We start from the raw sequence: 22,260 nt of genomic DNA on the forward strand, positions 1-22,260 counted from the left end.
ATAATTTCGGCACTGTTTAGAAGTTCCTCTTGAGGGGGAGCACCGTCCATGTTGCTGATGGTCATTCCAGCACTGCCGATGATCACTCCGGCATCTTCCATGTTGAAGTTCATTTCGACGCCATTTTTAGCACATTGTTGATTTTTGGTTTCTCATTTAGGAGATTTATTTTGATGTTATGTTACTTGGTCTTTCTTGTAATAAGCTTGTAACATAGTCAAGGGGAAACCACGGCTGCTCACCAACTGTTAAATGAAATGAAATGTCTGAGAGGGATCTTGATGTTGATGTCCTGATCAGCTCAGTTGTCTTGCCGATGATAATTCCGGCACCATTCATGCTCTGATACCATGTAAAGAACCTTGGGATACACCACCCCAAAAACTAGCTCAAAGAGTGGGAGTGCCCAAGACCTTATAAACTCCACATTAGTTGCACATACAACCAATGTGGGACTATATATCTCAACAAATTGCATAGAACTCCATCAAACTGTTTTCATATATGTCTTTAAAGCAAACATTACACGTTATAAAATCCATAATCCCACAATCACATGGTAGATAGAACACCAGAAAACACTAGAAAAATACCACAATCACATAAAACTCAAAACATCTATGCCTAACTCAGAGTAAGGCAGGTAAGACTTGATAATTGAGTTTCCAGCCGCTCAGAAACCATGAATCTTGATATGCTCCTTCTTCACTATACCAGCCTGTCCACGCTCACAAGTGAAAACCAATGAGAAAATTAGATAGAGATTCATAGTCCAATAAATTATTGGGAAATTCTTCAAGAAAAAATTCCAGATAAGAATCAAGGTTTTCTTGTCATCATGTGGCAACATATGATCAGCTTTCTACAATGTTACAGAGACCATCAATAACAAGATTGCAAAAGGTTCTGGGAAGATGCAACTATGATTTGACAAAAAAAAATTAAATCAGTTCCAACAATGATTCGCTCAAAATTAAGCTATATATCTGAAAGCACTATAAATAATTCCAAAACATTGGATATAGGCAAGCTACTACCCAATCAAAGCACATTTATTTGCTCTGAGAAAAAGGCACATTCTAATTTTTAACTCCCAAATTTATTGTCCATAGACTGACCAGCTAAGATTGCAACATCCAAATGACTTCTGAAGCAGTTTTTAAAAGGATATCCAGCCACTGCCCAATCACTATAATAATTCACATTCTAAACCCTAAACTCTAAATTCACTATAACTAATTCCAAAACATTGGATAGAGGCAAGCCACTGCCCAATCAAAGCACATTTATTTAGCTCTCAGAAAAAGTTACATTCCAATTTTTAACTGCAAAATTGATTGTCAAAAGACTGACCAGCTAAGATTGTGATGGGCTTGAAAGTGGTGAGTGGGTTATTAGTTTGTTAGTAAAGTTTCTAGAATATTCTTAAAAAGTAGGATAAAAGGAAGGCAGTGTGTGTAGTGAGGGAGACATGAATTCAGTATTGGTTTAGTGGGGAATTTGGAAATCTCTTGGGATCTCTTGAAGCCTAGGATGAGTTGAGGTCTCGAGTTGGGTCCTCTGCTGAATGGGGCAAAAATAGGGTAGGTAATTTGGATGTATATCACAATAGCCAGCACTAAAATGTGAATTGGGCCTGTTGGTCTTATTGGTAACATGGATAATATGAGAAGAACTAAAATGCAAACAGGGTCTGGAGGAAGTGGGCCACGTCATACAGCCCAAACTATTCTAAGTGGGGGTATGACCATTCAAGGCAGCCCAGTGTTTTCAGTAACACATAGGGCCGTCAATAACGACTCGATGGAGTAACAAGGAACATTATCTAATCGAAACCCTAATGTGGAAAACGTGGGACGGGAAAATTGGAGAAGAAACTAGTGTTTCGGATGTGATATGTTTTCCTCACCGAACTTGGTATGTTCGACATTAAGCAGGAGATTGGGATCGAGCGAAGTAAATGTGGTGGAGAATTTGGAGTTTCTTAATGAAGACAGAAAGAGGGCGCAAGAAGAGCAAGGATTACATGGCTGGAATTTCATACCATTGTACACTGTTTTTTGGCCAGAAACTCCACGAAAAATAAAAGCATGGGGACAGTGGAGTTATACTCTGTTTCATGGCCAAAAATCCAACAGAAAACAGAGCAGGGCAAAAAAGGCACGACAATTTGTAGGGTTGCAGTAGGACCCAATGACAATTCTTTGACTTCAAGCATAACTGGTTCTATACGCTTGTTTGGGGATCAAGCAAAGTAAATGTGGTGGAGAATTTGGTGTTTCTTAATGAAGACAGGAGAAGGGTGCAAGAAGAGGAAGGATTACATGGCTGGAATTTTATACCAGTGTACTCTTTTTTGGCTAGAAACTCAACGAAAAACAGAGCATGGGGACAGCGGAGTTATACTCTGTTTCGTGGCCAAAAATCCCACAGAAAACAGAGCACTAGAGGGCAAAAAAGGCACGACAATTTGTAAGGTTCCAATAGGACCCAATGACAATTCTTTGACATCAAGCATAATTGGGTCTATACGCTTCAAACAATGGGACCCGGGTGGAAGTTCTCTCACACTACTTGTTCTCCTCCTCCACCTTGAGGGCAGTTAGTTTTGGAGGGGAGTATTGATGGGCTTGAAAGTGGTGAGTGGGTTATTAGTTTGTTAGGAAAATCTTCTAGAATATTCTTAAAAGAGTAGGATAAAAGGAGGGGAGTATGTGTAGTGAGGAGGGCATGAATTCAGTATTGGTTTAGTGGAAAATTTGGGGATCTCTTGAAGTCTAGATATGTTGGCTTTGAGGGTGAGTTGAGGTCTATGGTGTTTTACTCTTTATTTCACGGATAGTCATTTTACTGTTATTTCCAATGATGCACCGACACCGACACGGGACACGACACGTCGACACGTTAATTTTAAAAAATGTTAGATTTCGACATGTTAGGACACGTTTTGATATTAAATAATATTTTTAATATACATAATATAATTTATATTTAATACATGTTGCAATTCATAATAAGTCATATAATTAATTTGATATTTGAATTTTATAATATAAATCAAAAGACAAATTTTTATCCCTTGAAACTTAAAATCAATGTGGCATTGTTTTTCGGATATTTAGTTTGTATAGTTTGTAAATTATGTTTTGGGACTAAATGGCTGGTGTACATATAACTAGGTATGTGCAGCTACTTTGTAGACCATTTGATTACATTTCCTCGAGCCTTGCTTTTGATTTGACATCACTTTCTTATTTTCATGCGTTTCTTACATCCAGTGGATGAGGATAAGGCTAATAAAAAAAATATACCGACTTAGTTTTCTCCCTTCGTTTTGTGGTTTTCTTTCTTTCTTTTCTTCTGTTCCTTCGTTCAGTTTGGAGGTTGATGATGGTGGTGCCATGCGACTCTTCGTTATTTGATGTTTTGAAGAGGGCGAAGGTGTATGAGGAGCGGTGCCACAACGTCACCGTCGTCTTCATCGTCGATCAGAAAGAACAATGATGTGTCGTTGGAGAGATTAATGATGGATGATGAAAGTGCAGAGCTTCTTCTCCTTAGTCCACAGATTTTAATTTTTTTAAAAATTCAAAATTTTTACGTTTTTATCCTTTGACCGTGTCGGACACGGTAAAAGTCGCGTGTCCACATAGTCAACGTGTCCTAAAATATTGACTACGTGTCGGAACGTGTCGGAACGTGTCGGAGCGTGACGATGTCCGACACGCATTTTTTCAAAAAAATAACGTGTCGGTGTATCACAGGTTATTTCTTTGTTGCGCTTACTCGTCATTGTCTCTGTAATGTCTGGGTACCGTTGATATCAATATATTTGGAGGTTTTGTTTACATTTGGTGTTGGTAAATCGGTTTCAAAGATCCATTATTCAGGGTTCCATCAGATTGCAACATCCAAATGACTTCTGAAGCAGTTTTTAAAAGGATATCCAGCTGCCTACACTACTACTAGGTTATTCCCAAAACTGAATAAGCAGCAGCCAAACGTACAATCAAGAAGTTTATTCTCTAAAAGAAAGCCATTCCAATAGGTTTAGCCTTTGAAACACTATTAACAAAAACAGGAAAGCAAAAAGTGGAGGGACACATGACAATTAAAATGAAGCAATTAATTAGGACAACATACTTATTGCATAACACAAAGATGAGGTTGTAGTTACCTGGACTAGGAAAGTAGAAACATTCTTCCGCTGATCACCTTGAAGTTGAATAACCTACACCCACAAAACAGATGTTATTTGAAGCAACAAGGGATAGATCAATGTTTAACAGGAGGATGCCAACACAGACCTGTCCTAGTTCTGGGTCCTGAACAACTGTACCATTGCAACAGAATTCTTTCTTAAGGTCTTTAAGTATCTTGTTATAGCTGAATTCTTTCTTCAATCCCTGAACGGTTGTCAGGCTCTTCCTACCATTCCGCTGCTGTATGCGAATATGCACATACTCCTTTGACCCAGCACCCGAGTCGTCAGCATTTGCCTCAGCAAAAGGATCTATAATTTGTTGGCACACAGCAAACACATTATTTACATTACAATCATTAAACATAATTAACATCATCAGGATAACTAAGTACAACAACAACCAAGCCTTAGCCCACTAGGCGGCGTTGCCTAATTATAGTAACTAAGTATTACACGAAAATATATCCAATAGTGAGTGAGCATTTCTATTAACACAACTTTCACAAATGTTGAAATCAAAATGCATCCATGTATGAAAAATTCAATGAAAATCATCATAAACCAAGTAATCAACACTCCATAGAAAAACTCTTCCCTAGAGTATCTTTATTTCAGAATCTCCTAAAGAGAAAATTTAAGGTTGCACTTTGACTGTACAAGTCTACAGTCTTGTTCAACCATTGAATGTAATCTAATTGATATTATAAAGGGAAAATCTCTGATAGAAGTCAAAAGTAAATGGCAGTGCCAAATTTCAAGCCAAACAGTATAAAGGAAAGCAACATAGTTCGCAAATAATTTTTTTTCTGAACTATAGAAAGTTGATGAATGGAAAAGTCCATAAATATCATATTTAGTTAGATATATAAACCGAAATGTAAAGCCAATCGGACACAAATTACATAGACATAAAAGTTAGAGTAGTTTGACATAGAAGTTATGAAGGAAGTACTCCATTAGGTACCCTACTCAGCAAGTGCAGATTTCATACTAGAATTCCAACTGAGAAAAAATATAAACAAAACACATGCTATGTTGTTATCTGTTGTAAATAGTAATTATGTAGTCATTTATTTGTATTTATTTAGTCCGTTACTTGTATATTGGGCCAAGCCCATTAGGTCAAAATTAGGTCAAGAAGTCTCTATAAATAAAGACCCCTATGTACAGATTCAAATACAAATCAATAATATTTCATAACTCCTGCACCTAATGAGACCCAACCTGCATTTCGTCTAGATGAGTTAGAACGGCTCCGAACCATCCTTGATTATCTGAGTAAGCCATCTGATACTAGTGCTTTGGCTTTGACTGGTATGAGCCCCAAAACTCATTCTTTCCTTTCTTCATGTAATGATTTTAAACATTCCTAGGTTGTTGATTTTGGTGCTACTGATCATATGGCTTGTTGTGCTGACTCCTTTGCTTCTTATCATCCTACCATTGGAACTCATACTATAGCCATAGCTGATGGCTCACATACATCAGTTGCGGGTTCTGGTGACATAAACTTACAGCAGTCCTTACATCTTAAAGATGCTCTTCATGTTCCTAAACTCTCCACGAATCTTCTTTCTATTCATAAAATTACAAAAGATCTGAATTGTACTGTAACCTTCTTCCCTACCCATTGTGTTTTTCAGGATCTTGCCACAGGGAAGACGATTGGTAGTGCTAAAGAGCAAGGTGGATTGTACTATCTGGTGTCACAATCTCCCGCAAATAAAGTAACAGATCACATCTTGATGTCTCATGGTCAATCAACTGCTGATTCTTTGATTTGGCTTCATCATAAGCGCTTGGGACATCCTCCATTTGGAAGGAGAGCCCTCAGGATCGAGAGCTTTGATACCAACTTGAAAAAGGGTTATGAAATATTATTGATTTGTATTTGAACCTGTACATAGGGGTCTCTATTTATAGAGACTTCTTGACCTAATTTTGACCTAATGAGCTTGGCCCAATATACAAGTAACGAACTAAATAAATACAAATAAATGACTATATAATTACTAATAAATGACTACATAATTACTATTTACAACATTATCAGATAATAAACTACATTCGCAATGAATCCAACCATACATATAGAAGTAAAATCTGTATCTTCTCATGAAAGACCACATATCATGAACAAGACAATTAATCCACAAGACTAAAACACTAGTCAAAAAGTACAACATACCGAAGGTAGTAGGAATCTGCGCGTCTAATTCCGACATAAAACTTGAGTCTCCAAGACAGAACGTCCTATCAACCAGATTTCTCAGACCTGAATTTACAATGAAATAATATCTGATCAAAATTAAAAATAAAAATAAAAATAAGCGCATCTCTCAGTTGCATCCGAATACACAAATTCTACCTGAAAGATCTTATCAAAACAATATTAAAAAAAAAAAACCCAAAAAAATTTAAGGTGCTGAGGAAAAAAAATCCGAGGTACTCAAAAGACAGAAAATTCCACATAAATAAAAGATCATAAGCCAAACCCTAAAATTACCGAATTTCAAAAAAGATTATCATAGGTTACCTGATCTTAAATTTAGGGTTTCGATACGTCAAAGATTGGGTTAAGATCCGAAACCCTAAATTGGAGAAGACTGAGCTGAGACTTCTATCGTTCTCTCTGCCTCTGCGACTATGATGTGACTTGTGAGGTTGTGTTTGAAAGAAAATAAAGTTATACGGAAAATACAAGGTGCACGTGACATTGCTTATAGAAAACGCAAGGTGCATGTGACATGCAAGGGCAAATGTGTAATCTCGAAAGAGGGTGTGAAACACACGCTCTACCTTTAGTAGATGATGACGCGTGTGTGTGTGAATTCTTCTTGTAGTGATATTGTGTATCAATATAGTACTCAGATTTTTTAGCTTCTTTTTTTCCCCATAAGTGAAACATGTTTTTCTAAAAAAAATATTATAATAAATAAAAAATAAAAGCAAATTTTTGATTAAAATATATACTTAAAATTTTATTTTTATTTGTCAATTTTATCCTTGTATATGTAAGTTAAAATGAATTAGAAATCCTAACTCAATTCGTCATATGTAACGAATTAAATATGAGGAGTTAAACTTATTTTGTCATATATAATTTACACCTCAATTTATATATAACTTACTTATTTTGTCATATATAATTTACACCTCAATTTATATATAACTTATTTATTAAAAAATTTAATGACAAATTAATAATCGATAATTAAAAATAAAAAGTTTTAAATTTATTTATTCTACTAATTAACCCCTCTTTAAGTTAAAATAAATAAATAAAGAAAACACATATATCCCCACCCAGCTATCATTTAAAAAATATGTATATATATTAAAAAAGTTGTTCGAATCCCCGTCACTGTCAGGATCCGCCATTAAATAAAAGGGCAAAGATGTGAAAGAAAGTGAGTGATACATACGTTGTTTATGCAAGAAAATTAACAAAACGAATTGAAAATACAAATATGCAAATATCAGCTAAGAAAATTAAACGTGAATAAAGTTGAAAGGTAATTGTTGTGGTAAGTGGTGACCCTTAGGTAAATGAATATAAAATCATAAATTGTTGACTGTGGACTATGGGTAACAAAAATAGCCAGCCCGACCCGAACTGAAGCCCACTAGTCTTGTGGGCCTTGACCCAAGGTGCAAATTCGCGACTTGTTCACTCGTGAACACTTCGCAGATCGCAGCAAAGCAAAGCTGAGTGAGCTCCGTCAATGGCTCCCGTTGCACCCCGATCAGGCGATGCGATTTTCGCGAACGTTGAACGCGTTGTAAGCAGACAAAAAACAAAACCCTCTTTATGCTCTGTTCGGTCGCCGAGAAAATAAAACTGCTGAAATCCCCAATTTAAACCTATAATAATTGCTTGATCGAGCTTATCAACTGAAAATTTTCTTCTTCTTCTTTTTTTTTTTCCTGTTCGTATGGTGGATTTAATCAATTTTATTTTCGTTTTACTTGAAAATATTAGTTTATGTTGATGTTCATGGAATCGTTATTCTGAGTTCGTAGTTTCCTCTTCCATTAGCAATTACTTTTGGATTGTGCAGAATGCGGAACTGTTTACTTTGACGTATGGGGCGATTGTGCGTCAATTGCTCACGGATCTGGAAGAGGTTGAGGAGGTTAACAAGCAACTTGATCAAATGTACAATTCTGAATCTCTTTTCGGAATTCAATTTATTTGGTTACTTGAATCTTCTGATGTCGTAAAGTTTGATATTTCATGTCTAATTTTGATGTTTGGTTGATTTTTTCAGGGGTTATAATATTGGAATCCGTTTGATTGATGAGTTTCTGGCTAAATCTAATGTCTCAAGGTGCGTTGATTTCAGAGAGACTACTGATGTAATTGCAAAGGTATTGTTTCGTCGTTTGGTTTCTTTACATGCTCGGGAAAAAGTATCTGAATTCTTAAAATTTATCCTTATTGTGGCGAAGCCTATGCAGAAGTTCTGCATTTCTGTTACCATGATCACAATGTTCATTTAATCTTTGTTACTGTCAACTTGTCCAGTGTTCCCTTAACTTGCTTGATTAGTAGTTCTTTCATTTTGCGGTACTTCCTTTTAGGACTTTGACTACTCATTGTGATCATGTTTGTATTGGTTTTCTTTGACTTTGGTTGGAGAGTTCCTGTGTTAAAGGTAACATAACTTTTAGTGGTTTGTGCAGTAGTCCAACATTATTAATTTGACAGGATAAGTTAGTTTGTTTCTTAAGTTGGAAAACATGTAGCCTGCAGTCCTTGCCAAATTTATTACTTGAGCTAGATGTGATTTTTTTTTAATAATCAATCGACCCATTTATAATTTGTGGCACACCAGCTTCTTTGTCTCTTGATAAATAGTAAAATTTTGTCAAAAAGAGCTTAAGTGTATGGCGGTATGTAGTTGTTTGCAGCTGAAGGAATGCTTGAAAATATAAATAAATACCTCAAAGCATATCAGTTGGCATTAATTTTCATTACTTGGCTTGACATGTCCAAGCTTCAAGGTTTTTATAACATTGGAAAACAGATTCTAATGTGAGACAACATGATAACTTTGGTTCTCTAACAGTCTAACTTGAACTGCGATGGTGTCCATGTGGCATAAGCTCAATGGGTGTAAGAGAAATGTCTTACTCTACGAGTACTTAAGAACTGAGATGATGTCCTTGTCAGCTGCAAACTCAGTGGAATCATTGCATTTTGTATATTATGTGGAAATTAAGAGACCTTGTTGTCTATGTTTGATTTGGTAAGCAAATACCTTTTGTACCAAATACAATCTATTTGATCCCTTATATGATGTGTTTCTAACATGTATGTTATAGTATAAATTTAAATTCTTGTGAACGCTAGCGAAAAAGAATTTTGTAAAAGATTATGAAGTAATTGATTGAAATTTTTTTTATAAGAAACTTTTTGTATATTTCTTTGGCTTCCTTGTTTAGATCTCTAAATTGTCAACCTTAATAGTGCTTTTACACAGGTTGGTTTTAAAATGTTCCTTGGTGTTGCTGCATCTGTGACCAATTGGGATGCTGATGGGACATGTTGTAGTATTGTTTTGGAGGATAATCCTTTGGTAGACTTTGTTGAGCTTCCTGACACTTGTCAAGGTCTGTACTATTGCAACATCTTAAGTGGAGTCATCAGAGGAGCCTTAGATATGGTAAATTTCTATTCCTATTTGTTACCTTTTTAAGATATTACTTCTCCTTTATAGAACTTTATCAACGTTATTTTTTATCAGTTTTTGTTTTCGCTTTAAATACTTCAAAAACTAAGAAAACATAATAGTTTGATTGCTGCAGCCTTTTGCTGTGTTCTTCTGAAATTTGAGTATTTTTTCAATTATATGAATTAGATTACTTGTATGTCTTTGTATGGTATATCCGTATATAAAATGGGACAAAGTTGATATCTATTTTTGCTTTCCAAGTTGCCATTTCTGTTCTTTATAAATCTTTCAGTATTTTCTGAAAGCAATTTTTTCAGCTCAATTCCTTTTATAGAGATGTATAAAGGAACTCAGTGTTTAACTTGAAATTTTCCATATTTAGGGCAAGTAGCTTGTCTAAAGTCTAAACCTTAGCACTGAATTCCATCTAATGTAATTTACAAACAACTTTATGATTATTAATTGTCCTGGAAGAAAATAAGCCTTGATATGCAATGTTCTGTTTCCTGTGATATCTTGGGGAACTGGGTGTCATGGTGAAGCGTAAAAGTTGTTTTCTACACCATATGCTTCGACCTTTTCTTTGTCAATCATGATTTCCTGGACATCCATTTTCAGGTGTCAATGAAGACTGAGGTCACTTGGATACGTGATGTACTTCGAGGTGATGATGTGTTTGAGTTGCAGGTAAAACTTCTCAAGCAAGTACCAGAAGAGTATCCATACAAGGATGATGAGTGACATTCTGTTTTGTAATCTTGTATACTCGAGGTTTTTGTTACTTCATCTTTTCCCAAGTATTAGACTATCATCTTTCTACCTTGTACTGTGTGTATTTTGACGAAACTTTGGATACGATAGAAAATCTTTGATTAAATCATTATGATATTAGCTTTGACAAAGGGCTGCAATCTATACTTATTTCTGAAAGCCCGCTAGATTTATATAACTGTTCTTAATGTCTTCCTCATTCTTTGTTATATGGACTTGACACAGATGTTTCACCTGTTAGATGATTAGCAAACAAATTTCATAATTCAAACTAACCTGGGAAGTTTGATATCCGGGTACTATTAGTGGTGATTTGATATTTGAATCCCCTGCTCTTTTGAACAAAGTTTCTCTGGATCTTGAATTTGTTTAGTATAAACTTCAGGCATCTAATTTTTTTTCTTCTTGTTTTGGTGTTGCAGAGACGCCATCTTTCATGTACTGATTTTGCTTTGCTAAAGTCTAAAGATAAAGAATTTCTCACAATATGTCGATGTGAATAATTAAAATGATTTAGATAAAAAAAAAAAATAGTGATATAAATAAAATTATGAGATTGTCATTACTCTTTTTTTGTTGAGATATATAGTCCCACATTGGTTGTATGTGCAACTAATGTGGAGTTTATAAGGTCTTGGGCACTCCCACCCTTTGAGCTAGCTTTTGGGGTGGTGTATCCCAAGGTTCTTTACATGGTATCAGAGCCTCGCCGTCCCCCACTTTCTCTTGTGGAGTTTCTTAGCACAGGTAGGCTGGGTCTGTTGCATTGTCTACGCTTCAAGCCCAAAGGGCTCTCGTGTGAGGGGGCGTGTTGAGATATATAGTTCCACATTGATTGTATGTGCAACTAATGTGGAGTTTATAAGGCCTTGGGCACTCCCACCCTTTGAGCTAACTTTTGGGGTGGTGTATCCTAAGGTTCTTTACATTTTTAATGGTTTGTTGGGAAAACAATCTGTGGATGGGAGGAAATAAAATTAAGTGATTTATTATTAATTTTCATTTTGCTCTTGTCTCATTTCTTAACAATGACTTACGGTGGAATAGGAAAATGACAAGTAAAAATGCCATTTTGACTCTTCTTTTAACTATCATGGAAGGTGGGATATTAGTGGCAAACAAGGTCATCTTATCAACACACACACGCACAACCAAAACAAGCAGATAACTATTTTATATTCCCATATGAAGTTTTAGCATGTGCAGATTGTATCCATTGGGCAAATATGGGTTCGATCAAATTATAATTAAATTATTTGGATGTTCAAGTTAAAGATAAAAAAAGTAAAGATACAAGATACACAATCTTATCAAGGATGAAAGAGAAGAATGACACATTATTTTTAAGAATTCTTTTGTACTGAACCTAATTAAAATGTTTTTGAATTTTTATCATATGCTTATTTCAGTCTCTATATTAATTTTGATGAAATTTTTGTGAACTTCAAAAAAAATAAAAATAAAAAATAATCTTTTCAAACTTTGGATCTTATGCGACATATTAAAGAGTCAAAAGACTAGTTAAGTTTTTTTAAATGTGCAAAAAAAATTCTCTATCTAACGGAACTTATTTGGCTAATGAAAGTCTTCACATGAACATCACTAACTGAAATCAAATGATGTGGTACAATATTTTAGAAAAAAGAAACTCTCATTGAATCTCTTAATAAGCATATGTTAAATGAATTAGCTACTAACTTTTTTCCCCCTTGGGGAAGAGTATAAAGTGGAATACAAACCGATTTTCCTCTTTCGCATACGTTTAAAAGTACTATGGCTAACAATACAAAGTCTAGTAGCAAATCTCTAAGATGCTAATAAGCACCGAATTGTCATAACCTCCAAACAAAAAGACACATTCAACACCAAAATAAATAAATAAAAAAGCACTAAAACTAAGCTCTTCTAAGTGGCTCAAAGAATGTCACCTCTTAGCAAATTTCGAAAGCTAATATATTATAAAGATTGAAAGGTGGAAGTTCAGGGGAATCTCCAAGTGCAAATTCGCCTTGTACTGAACAAGAAACCCAACAATATAAAAATAAGAGCGAAAAACATAGAACTTGGCCAAATCAAACCTACGCAGCAAATACGAAGGACGGCAGCATATTTACTAATACTAAATTACATTCCCTCATTACATATGGCAAAAAATTATAGACTTTCATCATTGTTTAAACTAAGAGTATTCTACTCCATCACATTGGTTAAAAATAATTGTTTGAATTTCAAGATTAAAATTTCAATCCTTAAATAAGTATCTTTAGAGAGATCTTTCATATTTATCACATTCGAGTCAAAATTACGAAAACAATGTATATATTTAAAAATAAATAAAAAATTAGGAACATATATATATATATGTGATAGAATAATGAACCATTGCTCAACAGTTAGTGTTATCGGCATGTGATTCTGAAGTCAAAAATTCAATGTAATGAGTGTGACCCTTCCCTTAAATAATCGCAATTTTATGCCACCACGCGGACAATGAATGAACGTGATAGAATAATTGATAATATCTTTGTAGTTTTTTCGGCTAACATGGTATGAGTGAAGGCAAATACATATTTATTGAGATTTATTCTCCGGTTAGATAACTTATTTACCCTGAATCCAAAACGACCTCATTTTTTAGGTAGAAATCAAGGTATTTTTGTAATTATAATTTATTTCAGGATTATAAAAGACTTTTTCATTATGATTTTTTAATTTTTTAACGTCGTTTTGGGAGCAAATGTAGATAACTTATCTACCGTAGAAATATTAAATCCTTATTGAAAACTGTTGAGATCTATAGTCCCATGTACATTGGTTGTATGTGCAACTAACTAATGTGGAGTTTATAAGGTCTTGGGCACTTTCACCCTTTGAGCTAGCTTTTGGGGTGGTGTATCAGAGCATCGCCGTCCCCCACTTTCTCTCGTGGAGTTTCTTAGCGCAGGTAGGCTGGGTCTGTTGCATTGTCCACTCTTCAAGCCCAATAGACTCTCGTGTGAGGGGGTGTGTTGAGATCTATAGTCCCATGCACATTGGTTGTATATGCAACTAATGTAGGGTTTATAAGGCCTTGGGCACTCCCACCCTTTACCTAGCTTTTGGGGTGGTGTATCCAAGGTTATTTACAAAAATTAAAACAAGAAATGGAAGGTTTGGAATGTGACCCTGGCCCTACGTAACAATGCAAAGGCAGGGAGACACTTCCAATGAACATGCCTTAGAAATATCGAATCATTGCCTTATTAAGTTGGCAATAATTCTTGACCAAATTCAATCGGCTACACATCTTTTTCCACGATAGTAACAAGGGTATGATTCTTTGCAGGTATGTAGAACTGCAAGAAGACAAATTAACAGTGACCCCATAGAATTATGTGCCGGGCTAATTAGCTTGGTGGAACCACAATAACAAACAAACACCACATATGAAGTGTTAATTTGAATAATATATTGGTCCGGCCAATCCATTCTCATCATACTATATGATATCAAGAACGGCTTTGTTTGTAAAAAGACAATAGTAAGAGCCACTTGTTGGCGGCTGATTTTCAGCTTAGCTAAGAGAATCTGATTGTATATATATATAAAAAGTGTTTTCAAGTGTTTTTACTGAGATTGGTGATAAGGGTTACTGAATCTTGAAAAAACAAAATAAAGGGGTACCTCTCCATTGGGAGGGTCTAGGGAAAATGGGGAACAATAGCATATTTCGTTATGCTGATGGAGTGGACAAGTTGTTGATGTTCTTTGGGACTCTGGGTAGCCTTGGAGATGGGTTGCAGAACCCTCTTATGATGTACATTCTTAGTGATGTGATCAATGCCTATGGAGACAAGAATAGTTCTTTGACACAGCATAGTGTGAACAAGGTGAGCTTGTTCAATAAAATCTGTACTAAACACAATTTTGCTGGAAAGTGCTTTTGTTAAATTTTTAGCAGTTGTTTAATTTAGAACTTAAATTTGTTAGGTGAAATTTTGAAAACAATTTTTATTTATGTCTCTAGCACAGACTTTATTTAAAGCCACTAGTAATGCAAAAAGGATGACATACATATTAAATTAGAGTAACCATTATCTTGTTTTAGTATATGGTTCTGCACATTAATCTGTTTTTTAAGTACAGCATCTAAACGGCACGTAAATATGTTGCACTTGAGACATTATCTTGATTTTTGGGACATGATCACTTGAGATTGCCACTTCACTTTCCTTTTTTTTTTGTTCAGTTTGCATTGAGGCTTTTATATGTTGCAATTGGAGTTGGAGTTTCTGCTTTTATTGGTAAGCTAACACTTCATAGCTCAGTTACCGTCCTTGCAGAACTTATGTTATCTTGGAATTCATAAAAATAGCATGGCCAACATTAGAGAAAAATAAATCTAAATACTTTTCTTGCTTTATGTCAATGGACACTGGCTACTACAGAAGGAATATGTTGGACAAGAACAGCCGAGAGACAAGCTTCCAGAATGAGAATGGAATACCTAAAATCAGTTCTAAGACAAGAAGTTGGTTTCTTTGACACACAGACTGATGGTTCTTCAACAACCTACAAAGTTGTCACACTCATCTCCTCGGATGCAAATGCAATACAAGTTGCCTTGGCTGAGAAGGTTTGCCTGCAGTTATGCCTTTCCCTCAAACTTGCTTGGAATGCAATTATAATATATGTAACACAATATTTAATTGTTTATTAATAGAATGGAGGCAGTGAGGATCGAACTTGTGACCACTTGGTCACAAAGGATCCAATACCATATAAAACGCCAATTCAACCCAATAACTTAAATTGTTAGGTGAAGGTCACATTAATAGTTTTATAGTGAAAAAAAGCTATTAGCATTGTAGAGAGGTGGACCCATTATTTTCTATGTTGCAGATGACCCTTTTAGTCTTATTTTCTATATTTATTTATTTATTATAGGCAAAAGTATTTCTGTCTTTGCTGCAGAAAAATTTTGTCCGCCACAGACACATTTTTACTAGGATCTAACATCGGATTCTGGTTTTTTTTTTTTAAATAAAATAAAATAAGGATCCGTCGATGGATCGTGGTGAATTATGTGTCTGTGACAGATAAATCTATCTATCACAGCTGCAGAAAAATGGAACCCTTTATTATATATTCTTTCTTGTTTATTTTTCTTACATCTTAATTTGCTTTTTATTTGGGTTCATCAACCAACACCAATTAGTTTGGGATAAAGGGGATGGTAATGAGTATAGAGTGAAAATTATAAACTTACATTAATGAATTCACTAGATGCAAATGTTGAAATTATGTTTCTTTAGTGACCGCAGCAAAGTTCCTGGCCAGAAGAATCCTTTTAGTGATGTATCCCCAAAAATAGATAGACCTTATAATCATACACTAGTGTGTAATAAGTTTAAGTGCAACACTGACATGCTTTTTATTAATCTTCTCACCAGAAAAGCTTGTTGATTTATCAGTAATTGCTCAGAAGGAAACCAATGAACCTGACCTTTGCATGAATTTGGTTTTATCTAATTAATTTTGTAACCTTTTTAACTGATCATTTTCAAAATCTGAAAAATAAAATACTTTATCTTTTTGCTTTATTAATTTATGCTTTTTGCTGAGTGTAGATACCTGACAGCCTGGCTTACATGTCAACATTCTTATTCTGCCACATCTTTGCATTTGTACTATCATGGAGGCTTGCATTGGCAGCCATGCCACTCTCTGTCATGTTCATTCTTCCAGCACTTATATTCGGGAAGATCATGTTGGACCTCGCAATGAAAATGATTGAGTCTTATGGAGTTGCTGGTGGGATTGCAGAACAAGCAATATCTTCAATAAGAACTGTTTATTCTTATGTTGGGGAGAATCAAACACTGAACAGATTTAGCAGTGCACTTCAAAAAACTATGGAATTTGGAATAAAGCAAGGTTTTGCCAAGGGTTTGATGTTAGGAAGTATGGGAGTTATATATATAAGTTGGGGTTTTCAGGCTTGGGTTGGAACTTTTCTGATCACTGAAAAAGGAGAACAAGGTGGCCATGTTTTTGTAGCTGGCTTCAATATCCTCATGGGAGGGCTGTAAGTGATTTTCTTAATATTCATATTCTACTTTTATGTCATATAGTTCACATTTTTTTTATACGAGTCTGATTATACTTACCACCAAATAAGTATATCATCTCTTACTATCATTTTTATTAATGTCAAATCAATTTCAAATTAACATTTCTCGATTAGTGAGAGATGTTAATCTAAAGTTGATTTGACAGTAATAGAAATGATAGTAAAAGATGGTTAATATAACTTTAGGATAAGTATAACTTGCCTCTATTTATATTACATGTTAGTATTGATATGTTTAACTTCATGAATTCAGGAGCATTTTAAGTGCCCTTCCAAATTTAACTGCCATCACTGAAGCAACTGCTGCTGTGACTCGTCTTTTTGAAATGATTGATCGTGTGCCAACTATAGATTCTGAAGAAAAGAAAGGAAAGGCCTTATCATATGTGAGAGGAGAAATTGAATTTCAGGATATCTATTTCTGTTACCCATCTAGGCCAGATACACCAGTGTTGCAGGGATTCAATCTCACAATTCCTGCAGGAAAGAGGATAGGCCTTGTGGGGGGTAGTGGTTCAGGCAAATCAACTGTCATTGCACTTCTTGAGAGGTTTTATGACCCTGTTGAGGGAGAAATACTCTTGGATGGCCACAAGATTAGTAGACTTCAATTGAAATGGTTGAGATCTCAACTTGGCCTTGTAAATCAAGAGGCTGTGCTTTTTGCCACATCCATAAAAGAGAATATATTGTTTGGAAAAGAAGGGGCTTCAATGGAAAGTGTTATAAGTGCAGCTAAAGCAGCAAATGCACATGATTTCATTGTCAAGTTACCAGATGGATATGAAACTCAAGTAAGCTGACCTCAACTCTGTAAGTTTTAGATATGAGGAATGCTAGAGAAGTATAATGTAAAACCATTAATGTGATCATCACTTACAAACTTAAGCTTTTAGTTAAAATGTTTCTTTAATACTATATGAGAGCCCTAGACCAAGTGGCCACAAGTTTGATTCTTACCGCCTCTATTCTTTTAATGAATATTTAACCGTGGAATTTCTTAGTATAGTTAGGTGGGTTATTGTGTTCGGAGGTGTGTTAGAGAAGTCTAACATCTATATAGCTTGAATTTTTAGGTGAAATGGTTGTTTAACAAAAGAGAAAAGAAGGAATCAAAGCAGCAAGTTCTATAAATTTTCTTATGATTTGAGTGTGCTTCTTTTTGAAAATTCATTGTCACATTTAAAGGTTTCAAAAATACTTTTTGTCACATAAGTGCATCAAAATAGTTTGATATTTAAAGGAACAAGAATTAAGATTTTTTTTGTCAAAACTTAGCTCTTCTCAGCTGTTGATTATATCAGCTGCTTTGACTGAATCCTTGTTATTGCAAACTACTATGGTTTTCCTAGGTTGGACAATTTGGATTTCAATTGTCTGGTGGGCAGAAGCAACGCATTGTCATAGCAAGAGCTTTACTAAGGGATCCTAAGGTTCTTCTGCTTGATGAAGCTACCAGTGCACTTGATGCTCAATCTGAAAGAGTGGTACAAGCAGCAATTGATCAAGCTTCAAAAGGAAGAACAACAATCATCATTGCTCACCGCCTTTCAACAATTCGAACAGCTCACATTATTTCAGTCATTCAAGCAGGGACAGTGATTGAATTAGGAACTCATAATGAGCTCATGGAAATGAATGGTGGACAAGGTGGTGAGTATGCTCGTATGGTAGAGATGCAGCAAGTAACAACAACTCAGAATGATGAATCCAAACATACCAATCTTCAAACAGAAGGAAAGAGCACTCAGAAGATGAGCATTCCACAAAGTCCAACTATAAGTTTCAGATCAAGCACACCAGCCACTCCAATGTTAAATCCCTTCAGCCAGGGATTTTCAATGGGGACACCTTACTCCTATTCCATCCAGTATGAACATGATGATGATAGTTATGAAGATAACGTGAAAAGAACAAATTATCCAGCTCCATCACAATGGCGTTTGCTGAAAATGAATGCACCTGAGTGGGGAATAGCAGTGCTTGGAATCTTGGGAGCAATAGGTTCAGGAGCAGTACAACCAGTAAATGCATACTGTGTGGGAACACTTATATCAGTTTATTTTGAAACTGATAGCTCTGAGATGAAATCTAAAGCTAGAGTCCTAGCCCTCATTTTCTTAGGAATTGGTGTTTTTAACTTCTTTACTAGCATTCTCCAACACTATAATTTTGCAATTATGGGAGAAAGGTTGACTAAAAGAATGAGAGAGAAAATACTAGAAAAGTTGATGACTTTTGAGATAGGGTGGTTTGATGATGAAGAGAACACAAGTGCTTCCATTTGTGCAAGATTAGCCTCTGAAGCTAACATGGTTCGGTCCCTTGTTGGGGACAGAATGTCATTGTTGGCACAAGCTATTTTTGGTTCTGTCTTTGCATACACTATAGGACTTGTGCTAACATGGAGGCTTTCCCTTGTGATGATTGCAGTGCAACCATTGGTCATTGGAAGCTTTTACTCAAGAAATGTCTTGATGAAAAGCATGGCAGAAAAAGCTCGCAAAGCACAAAGGGAAGGAAGCCAACTTGCAAGTGAAGCTGTTATAAACCATAGAACCATAACCGCTTTCAGTTCTCAGAAAAGAATGTTGGCACTCTTCAAATCTACAATGGAGGGTCCTAAAAAGGAGAGTGTTAGGCAGTCATGGATTTCAGGTTTTGGTCTTTTCAGCTCACAATTTTTCAACACTGCATCAGCAGCATTGGCTTATTGGTATGGTGGGAAGCTCCTTTTAGATGGGAAGTTAGAACCAAAGCATCTTTTCCAAGCATTTTTAATATTACTCTTCACTGCATACATAATTGCAGATGCTGGAAGCATGACTTCTGACATATCTAAAGGAAGCAGTGCAGTTGGATCAGTTTTTGCTATCTTGGATAGGAAAACTGAGATTGATCCTGAGATATCATGGGGACCAGAGAAAAAGAGGAAAATAAGGGGTAGAGTGGAGCTTAAAAGTGTGTTCTTTGCATATCCAACTAGACCTGACCAAATGGTATTTAAGGGTCTGTTTCTTAAAATTGAAGCTGGGAGAACAGTGGCAATAGTGGGGCATAGTGGTTGTGGTAAATCTACTATTATTGGTCTTATTGAAAGGTTTTATGATCCTGTGAAGGGAACAGTATGCATAGATGAACAAGATATCAAGTCTTATAATTTGAGAATGCTGAGGTCACATATTGCATTGGTGAGTCAGGAACCAACCCTTTTTGCTGGAACCATTCGAGAAAACATTGCTTATGGGAAAGAAAATGCAACTGAGTCTGAGATCAGAAGGGCTGCAGCTCTGGCTAATGCTCATGAATTCATAAGGTACGAGAACTATAAAATAAATTCTTTAATAATCAAATCTTTTTTATTTATCATTTTTTGTTTTGCTACCATCATTTGCCTAAACACATACAATCAGCGCTGGCCACAAGCTCATCATGACATGCACATGTTTGCTCAACTTAGGATTTGGATGGGTTTGGTTGGGTTTTCTATGTCGAACTAAACCAGTAAAATAGTCCGGTTTGTTGAATCAAACCATTTAGAAAAAGTGATTCAGTTCTTAAATTAGTTTAATAAAAATAGCTCGGTTCTCAATCTAATTATCTTAGAGAATAATATAAATCATTAAAAAGACATTCATCAAACGCCTTAGTGTTCTAGGTTGAAGTAATTTTTACATGGTATTAGAAACTTCAGTTACGGTAAAGTCACAAGTTCGATCTTCACTGTTTTCCACTTGTGGAATTAAATGAGCATGAGGTAAAACAAAAAAAATTTGACTTATGCAATATCTACGTTTCACGCCCAAAGGACTCTGACGTGGAAAGTGTGTTACAAAATAATATAAACTATTAAAAATACCTTCATCCAATGCCTTAGTTGTTTGGAATGGAGATTGTTTTAGAAAACTTGAGAAAGTGGGGTGGGGCAAAAAAATTTCCAACTTTTGGTACGAAGAAATTGGAAATATTTCTGCAAAACTTTGTTCCCATCATTTCAATTTTAACCACAGAATCCCAAATAAAAATACCATTTGATACATGATATTTTTAATTTTCCCATAGTATCAGTATAGTTAACTTAATATTCTCAGCAAAAATTTGGACCTACCAAATATCTTTTCGTAACTTATCCAGTAAAAAAAATTCTCCACTATATTTCCGGAAATCTTTTTTTCCGATAAAAAAAATATCTAATTTATCAAACATCCCCTAAAGTTTTGAGTTGAAGTGATTTTTATAAATTCAGAAAAATAGTTATTTATAAATTTGGTTTGGTTCACTTGTTAAGATTTTTTACACACTCCTAATAATCGATATGATTTATTTGGTGTGGTATTTTATACCAAATTAGTAAAGTGGTTAGATTTTACGAACAAATCAATATTGAAAAAATAATTTTGTTCTTAAACAGATTTAAAAATATGGTTATTTATGTTATAATTCGGATTTGATTCATATAGCTATTTCCACCCTCCAAGCTAAAGCTAGAGTTAAACACCATTTATGTGGTGGCAAAGGATTTCCTAGTGAAACAACAAAGAAAAACTAGCAAGACCTTTTCCTCTTGGCACATGACATATTTTGAAATGTTGGTGTTTGTGTAATGGCAGTGGAATGAAAGATGGGTATGAGACATACTGTGGAGAAAGAGGAGTTCAGCTATCAGGAGGTCAAAAACAAAGAGTAGCCTTAGCTCGTGCCATTTTGAAGAATCCTGCAATTCTACTTCTAGATGAGGCTACAAGTGCACTTGATAGTGTGTCAGAAATCTTGGTACAAGAAGCACTTGAGAAGATTATGGTTGGAAGAACATGCATAGTAGTAGCACACAGGCTATCTACAATACAGAAATCCAACTCCATTGCTGTGATTAAGAACGGGAAAGTTGTGGAACAAGGTTCACATAACGAATTGATTTCACTTGGACGTGATGGAGCATACCATTCTCTTGTTAAACTTCAAAATGGTAGCCCCCCTAGGTAAATCAAATTAGTTGTATTATATGGTAGACTTTATTTTCTTTTTCTTTTTTTCTTTGGAGAGACAATAACGTATTGTATGCTTGTATGTTTGAATATGATGTCAAAAGTAAAGTTAGAACTTTCTTTTTTAAAATGAAAAAAATTTAATGATCTTATATTAAAACCTAATAATTTTTAGCTTTCGTCCTCTAAGTTTGGGAGAATTTCTTTAGTACATCAGATATATTGAACTCCATACATCTTTTTTTTAAATTTGAAAAAAATTATAATGTGACAGGAAACAAAAAATTTAAAAGTGATGAAATATTTTTCAAATTTAAAAAAAGATATATCAAATTTAATACATGTGATGTACTAAAGAGATTTTTTACGATTGGAGTATCTTTAAAGTAATGATACATATGTGATTGTGTATTATATATTTTATCTATATTATATATCATAGTTGATTAAGTTCACAAAAAGAATATATGTACTTAAAAGAAGTTTAGAAGAAGAAAAAAAGTTAATGAC

The 22,260-nt window shown here is 34.9% G+C and overlaps 3 protein-coding genes across 4 annotated transcripts; 2 read left to right on the forward strand and 1 right to left on the reverse strand.

Moving 5' to 3' along the window:
* Positions 1-462: 462 nt before the first annotated feature.
* Positions 463-6,873, reverse strand: LOC133290786 (protein translation factor SUI1 homolog). The gene is made up of 5 exons (XM_061488897.1): positions 6,741-6,873; positions 6,393-6,479; positions 4,308-4,513; positions 4,178-4,231; positions 463-718 (listed from the first exon to the last, which is right to left on the reverse strand). The coding sequence occupies exons 2-5, from the start codon at positions 6,427-6,429 to the stop codon at positions 674-676; spliced, it is 342 nt and encodes a 113-aa protein (XP_061344881.1). The 5' UTR covers positions 6,430-6,479; positions 6,741-6,873; the 3' UTR covers positions 463-673.
* Positions 6,874-7,873: 1,000 nt separating this feature from the next.
* On the forward strand, positions 7,874-10,815 carry LOC133290787 (uncharacterized). 2 transcript variants are annotated; one of them, XM_061488899.1, is made up of 5 exons: positions 7,874-7,986; positions 8,266-8,402; positions 8,476-8,575; positions 9,691-9,873; positions 10,501-10,815. In XM_061488899.1, exons 1-5 carry the CDS (start codon positions 7,930-7,932, stop codon positions 10,621-10,623), a joined length of 600 nt encoding a protein of 199 aa, XP_061344883.1. In that variant the 5' UTR covers positions 7,874-7,929; the 3' UTR covers positions 10,624-10,815. The 2 variants fall into 2 exon arrangements, with proteins under 2 accessions (XP_061344883.1, XP_061344884.1); XM_061488900.1 differs by having other exon boundaries at positions 8,266-8,363; positions 10,501-10,810.
* A 3,527-nt stretch (positions 10,816-14,342) lies between these two features.
* Positions 14,343-21,748, forward strand: LOC133290781 (putative multidrug resistance protein). Its single transcript, XM_061488894.1, has 7 exons — positions 14,343-14,522; positions 14,882-14,934; positions 15,040-15,268; positions 16,263-16,720; positions 17,019-17,559; positions 18,118-20,081; positions 21,376-21,748. Exons 1-7 carry the CDS (start codon positions 14,343-14,345, stop codon positions 21,746-21,748), a joined length of 3,798 nt encoding a protein of 1,265 aa, XP_061344878.1.
* Positions 21,749-22,260: the final 512 nt, after the last annotated feature.

Source organism: Gastrolobium bilobum, unplaced genomic scaffold (genome assembly GCF_033153095.1).
Source record: "Gastrolobium bilobum isolate Gb01-03AN ecotype WA unplaced genomic scaffold, APGP_CSIRO_Gbil_v1 utg2839, whole genome shotgun sequence".
NCBI lineage: Eukaryota > Viridiplantae > Streptophyta > Magnoliopsida > Fabales > Fabaceae > Gastrolobium > Gastrolobium bilobum.

Coding starts and splice junctions, on each gene's coding strand:
- LOC133290786 (XM_061488897.1), bottom strand. CDS start 6,429: ATGTCGGAATTAGACGCGCAGATTCCTACTACCTTCG. Junction 4,232..4,307: donor AGGACCCAGAACTAGGACAG/GTCTGTGTTGGC, acceptor TTGTGGGTGTAG/GTTATTCAACTTCAAGGTGA. Junction 719..4,177: donor TTTCTACTTTCCTAGTCCAG/GTAACTACAACC, acceptor GAGCGTGGACAG/GCTGGTATAGTGAAGAAGGA.
- LOC133290787 (XM_061488899.1), top strand. CDS start 7,930: ATGGCTCCCGTTGCACCCCGATCAGGCGATGCGATTTTCGCGAACGTT. Junction 7,987..8,265: donor TCGCGAACGTTGAACGCGTT/GTAAGCAGACAA, acceptor TGGATTGTGCAG/AATGCGGAACTGTTTACTTT. Junction 8,403..8,475: donor TTCGGAATTCAATTTATTTG/GTTACTTGAATC, acceptor TGATTTTTTCAG/GGGTTATAATATTGGAATCC.
- LOC133290781 (XM_061488894.1), top strand. CDS start 14,343: ATGGGGAACAATAGCATATTTCGTTATGCTGATGGAGTGGACAAGTTG. Junction 14,935..15,039: donor GTTGGAGTTTCTGCTTTTAT/TGGTAAGCTAAC, acceptor AATAAATCTAAA/TACTTTTCTTGCTTTATGTC. Junction 20,082..21,375: donor AATGCTCATGAATTCATAAG/GTACGAGAACTA, acceptor GTGTAATGGCAG/TGGAATGAAAGATGGGTATG.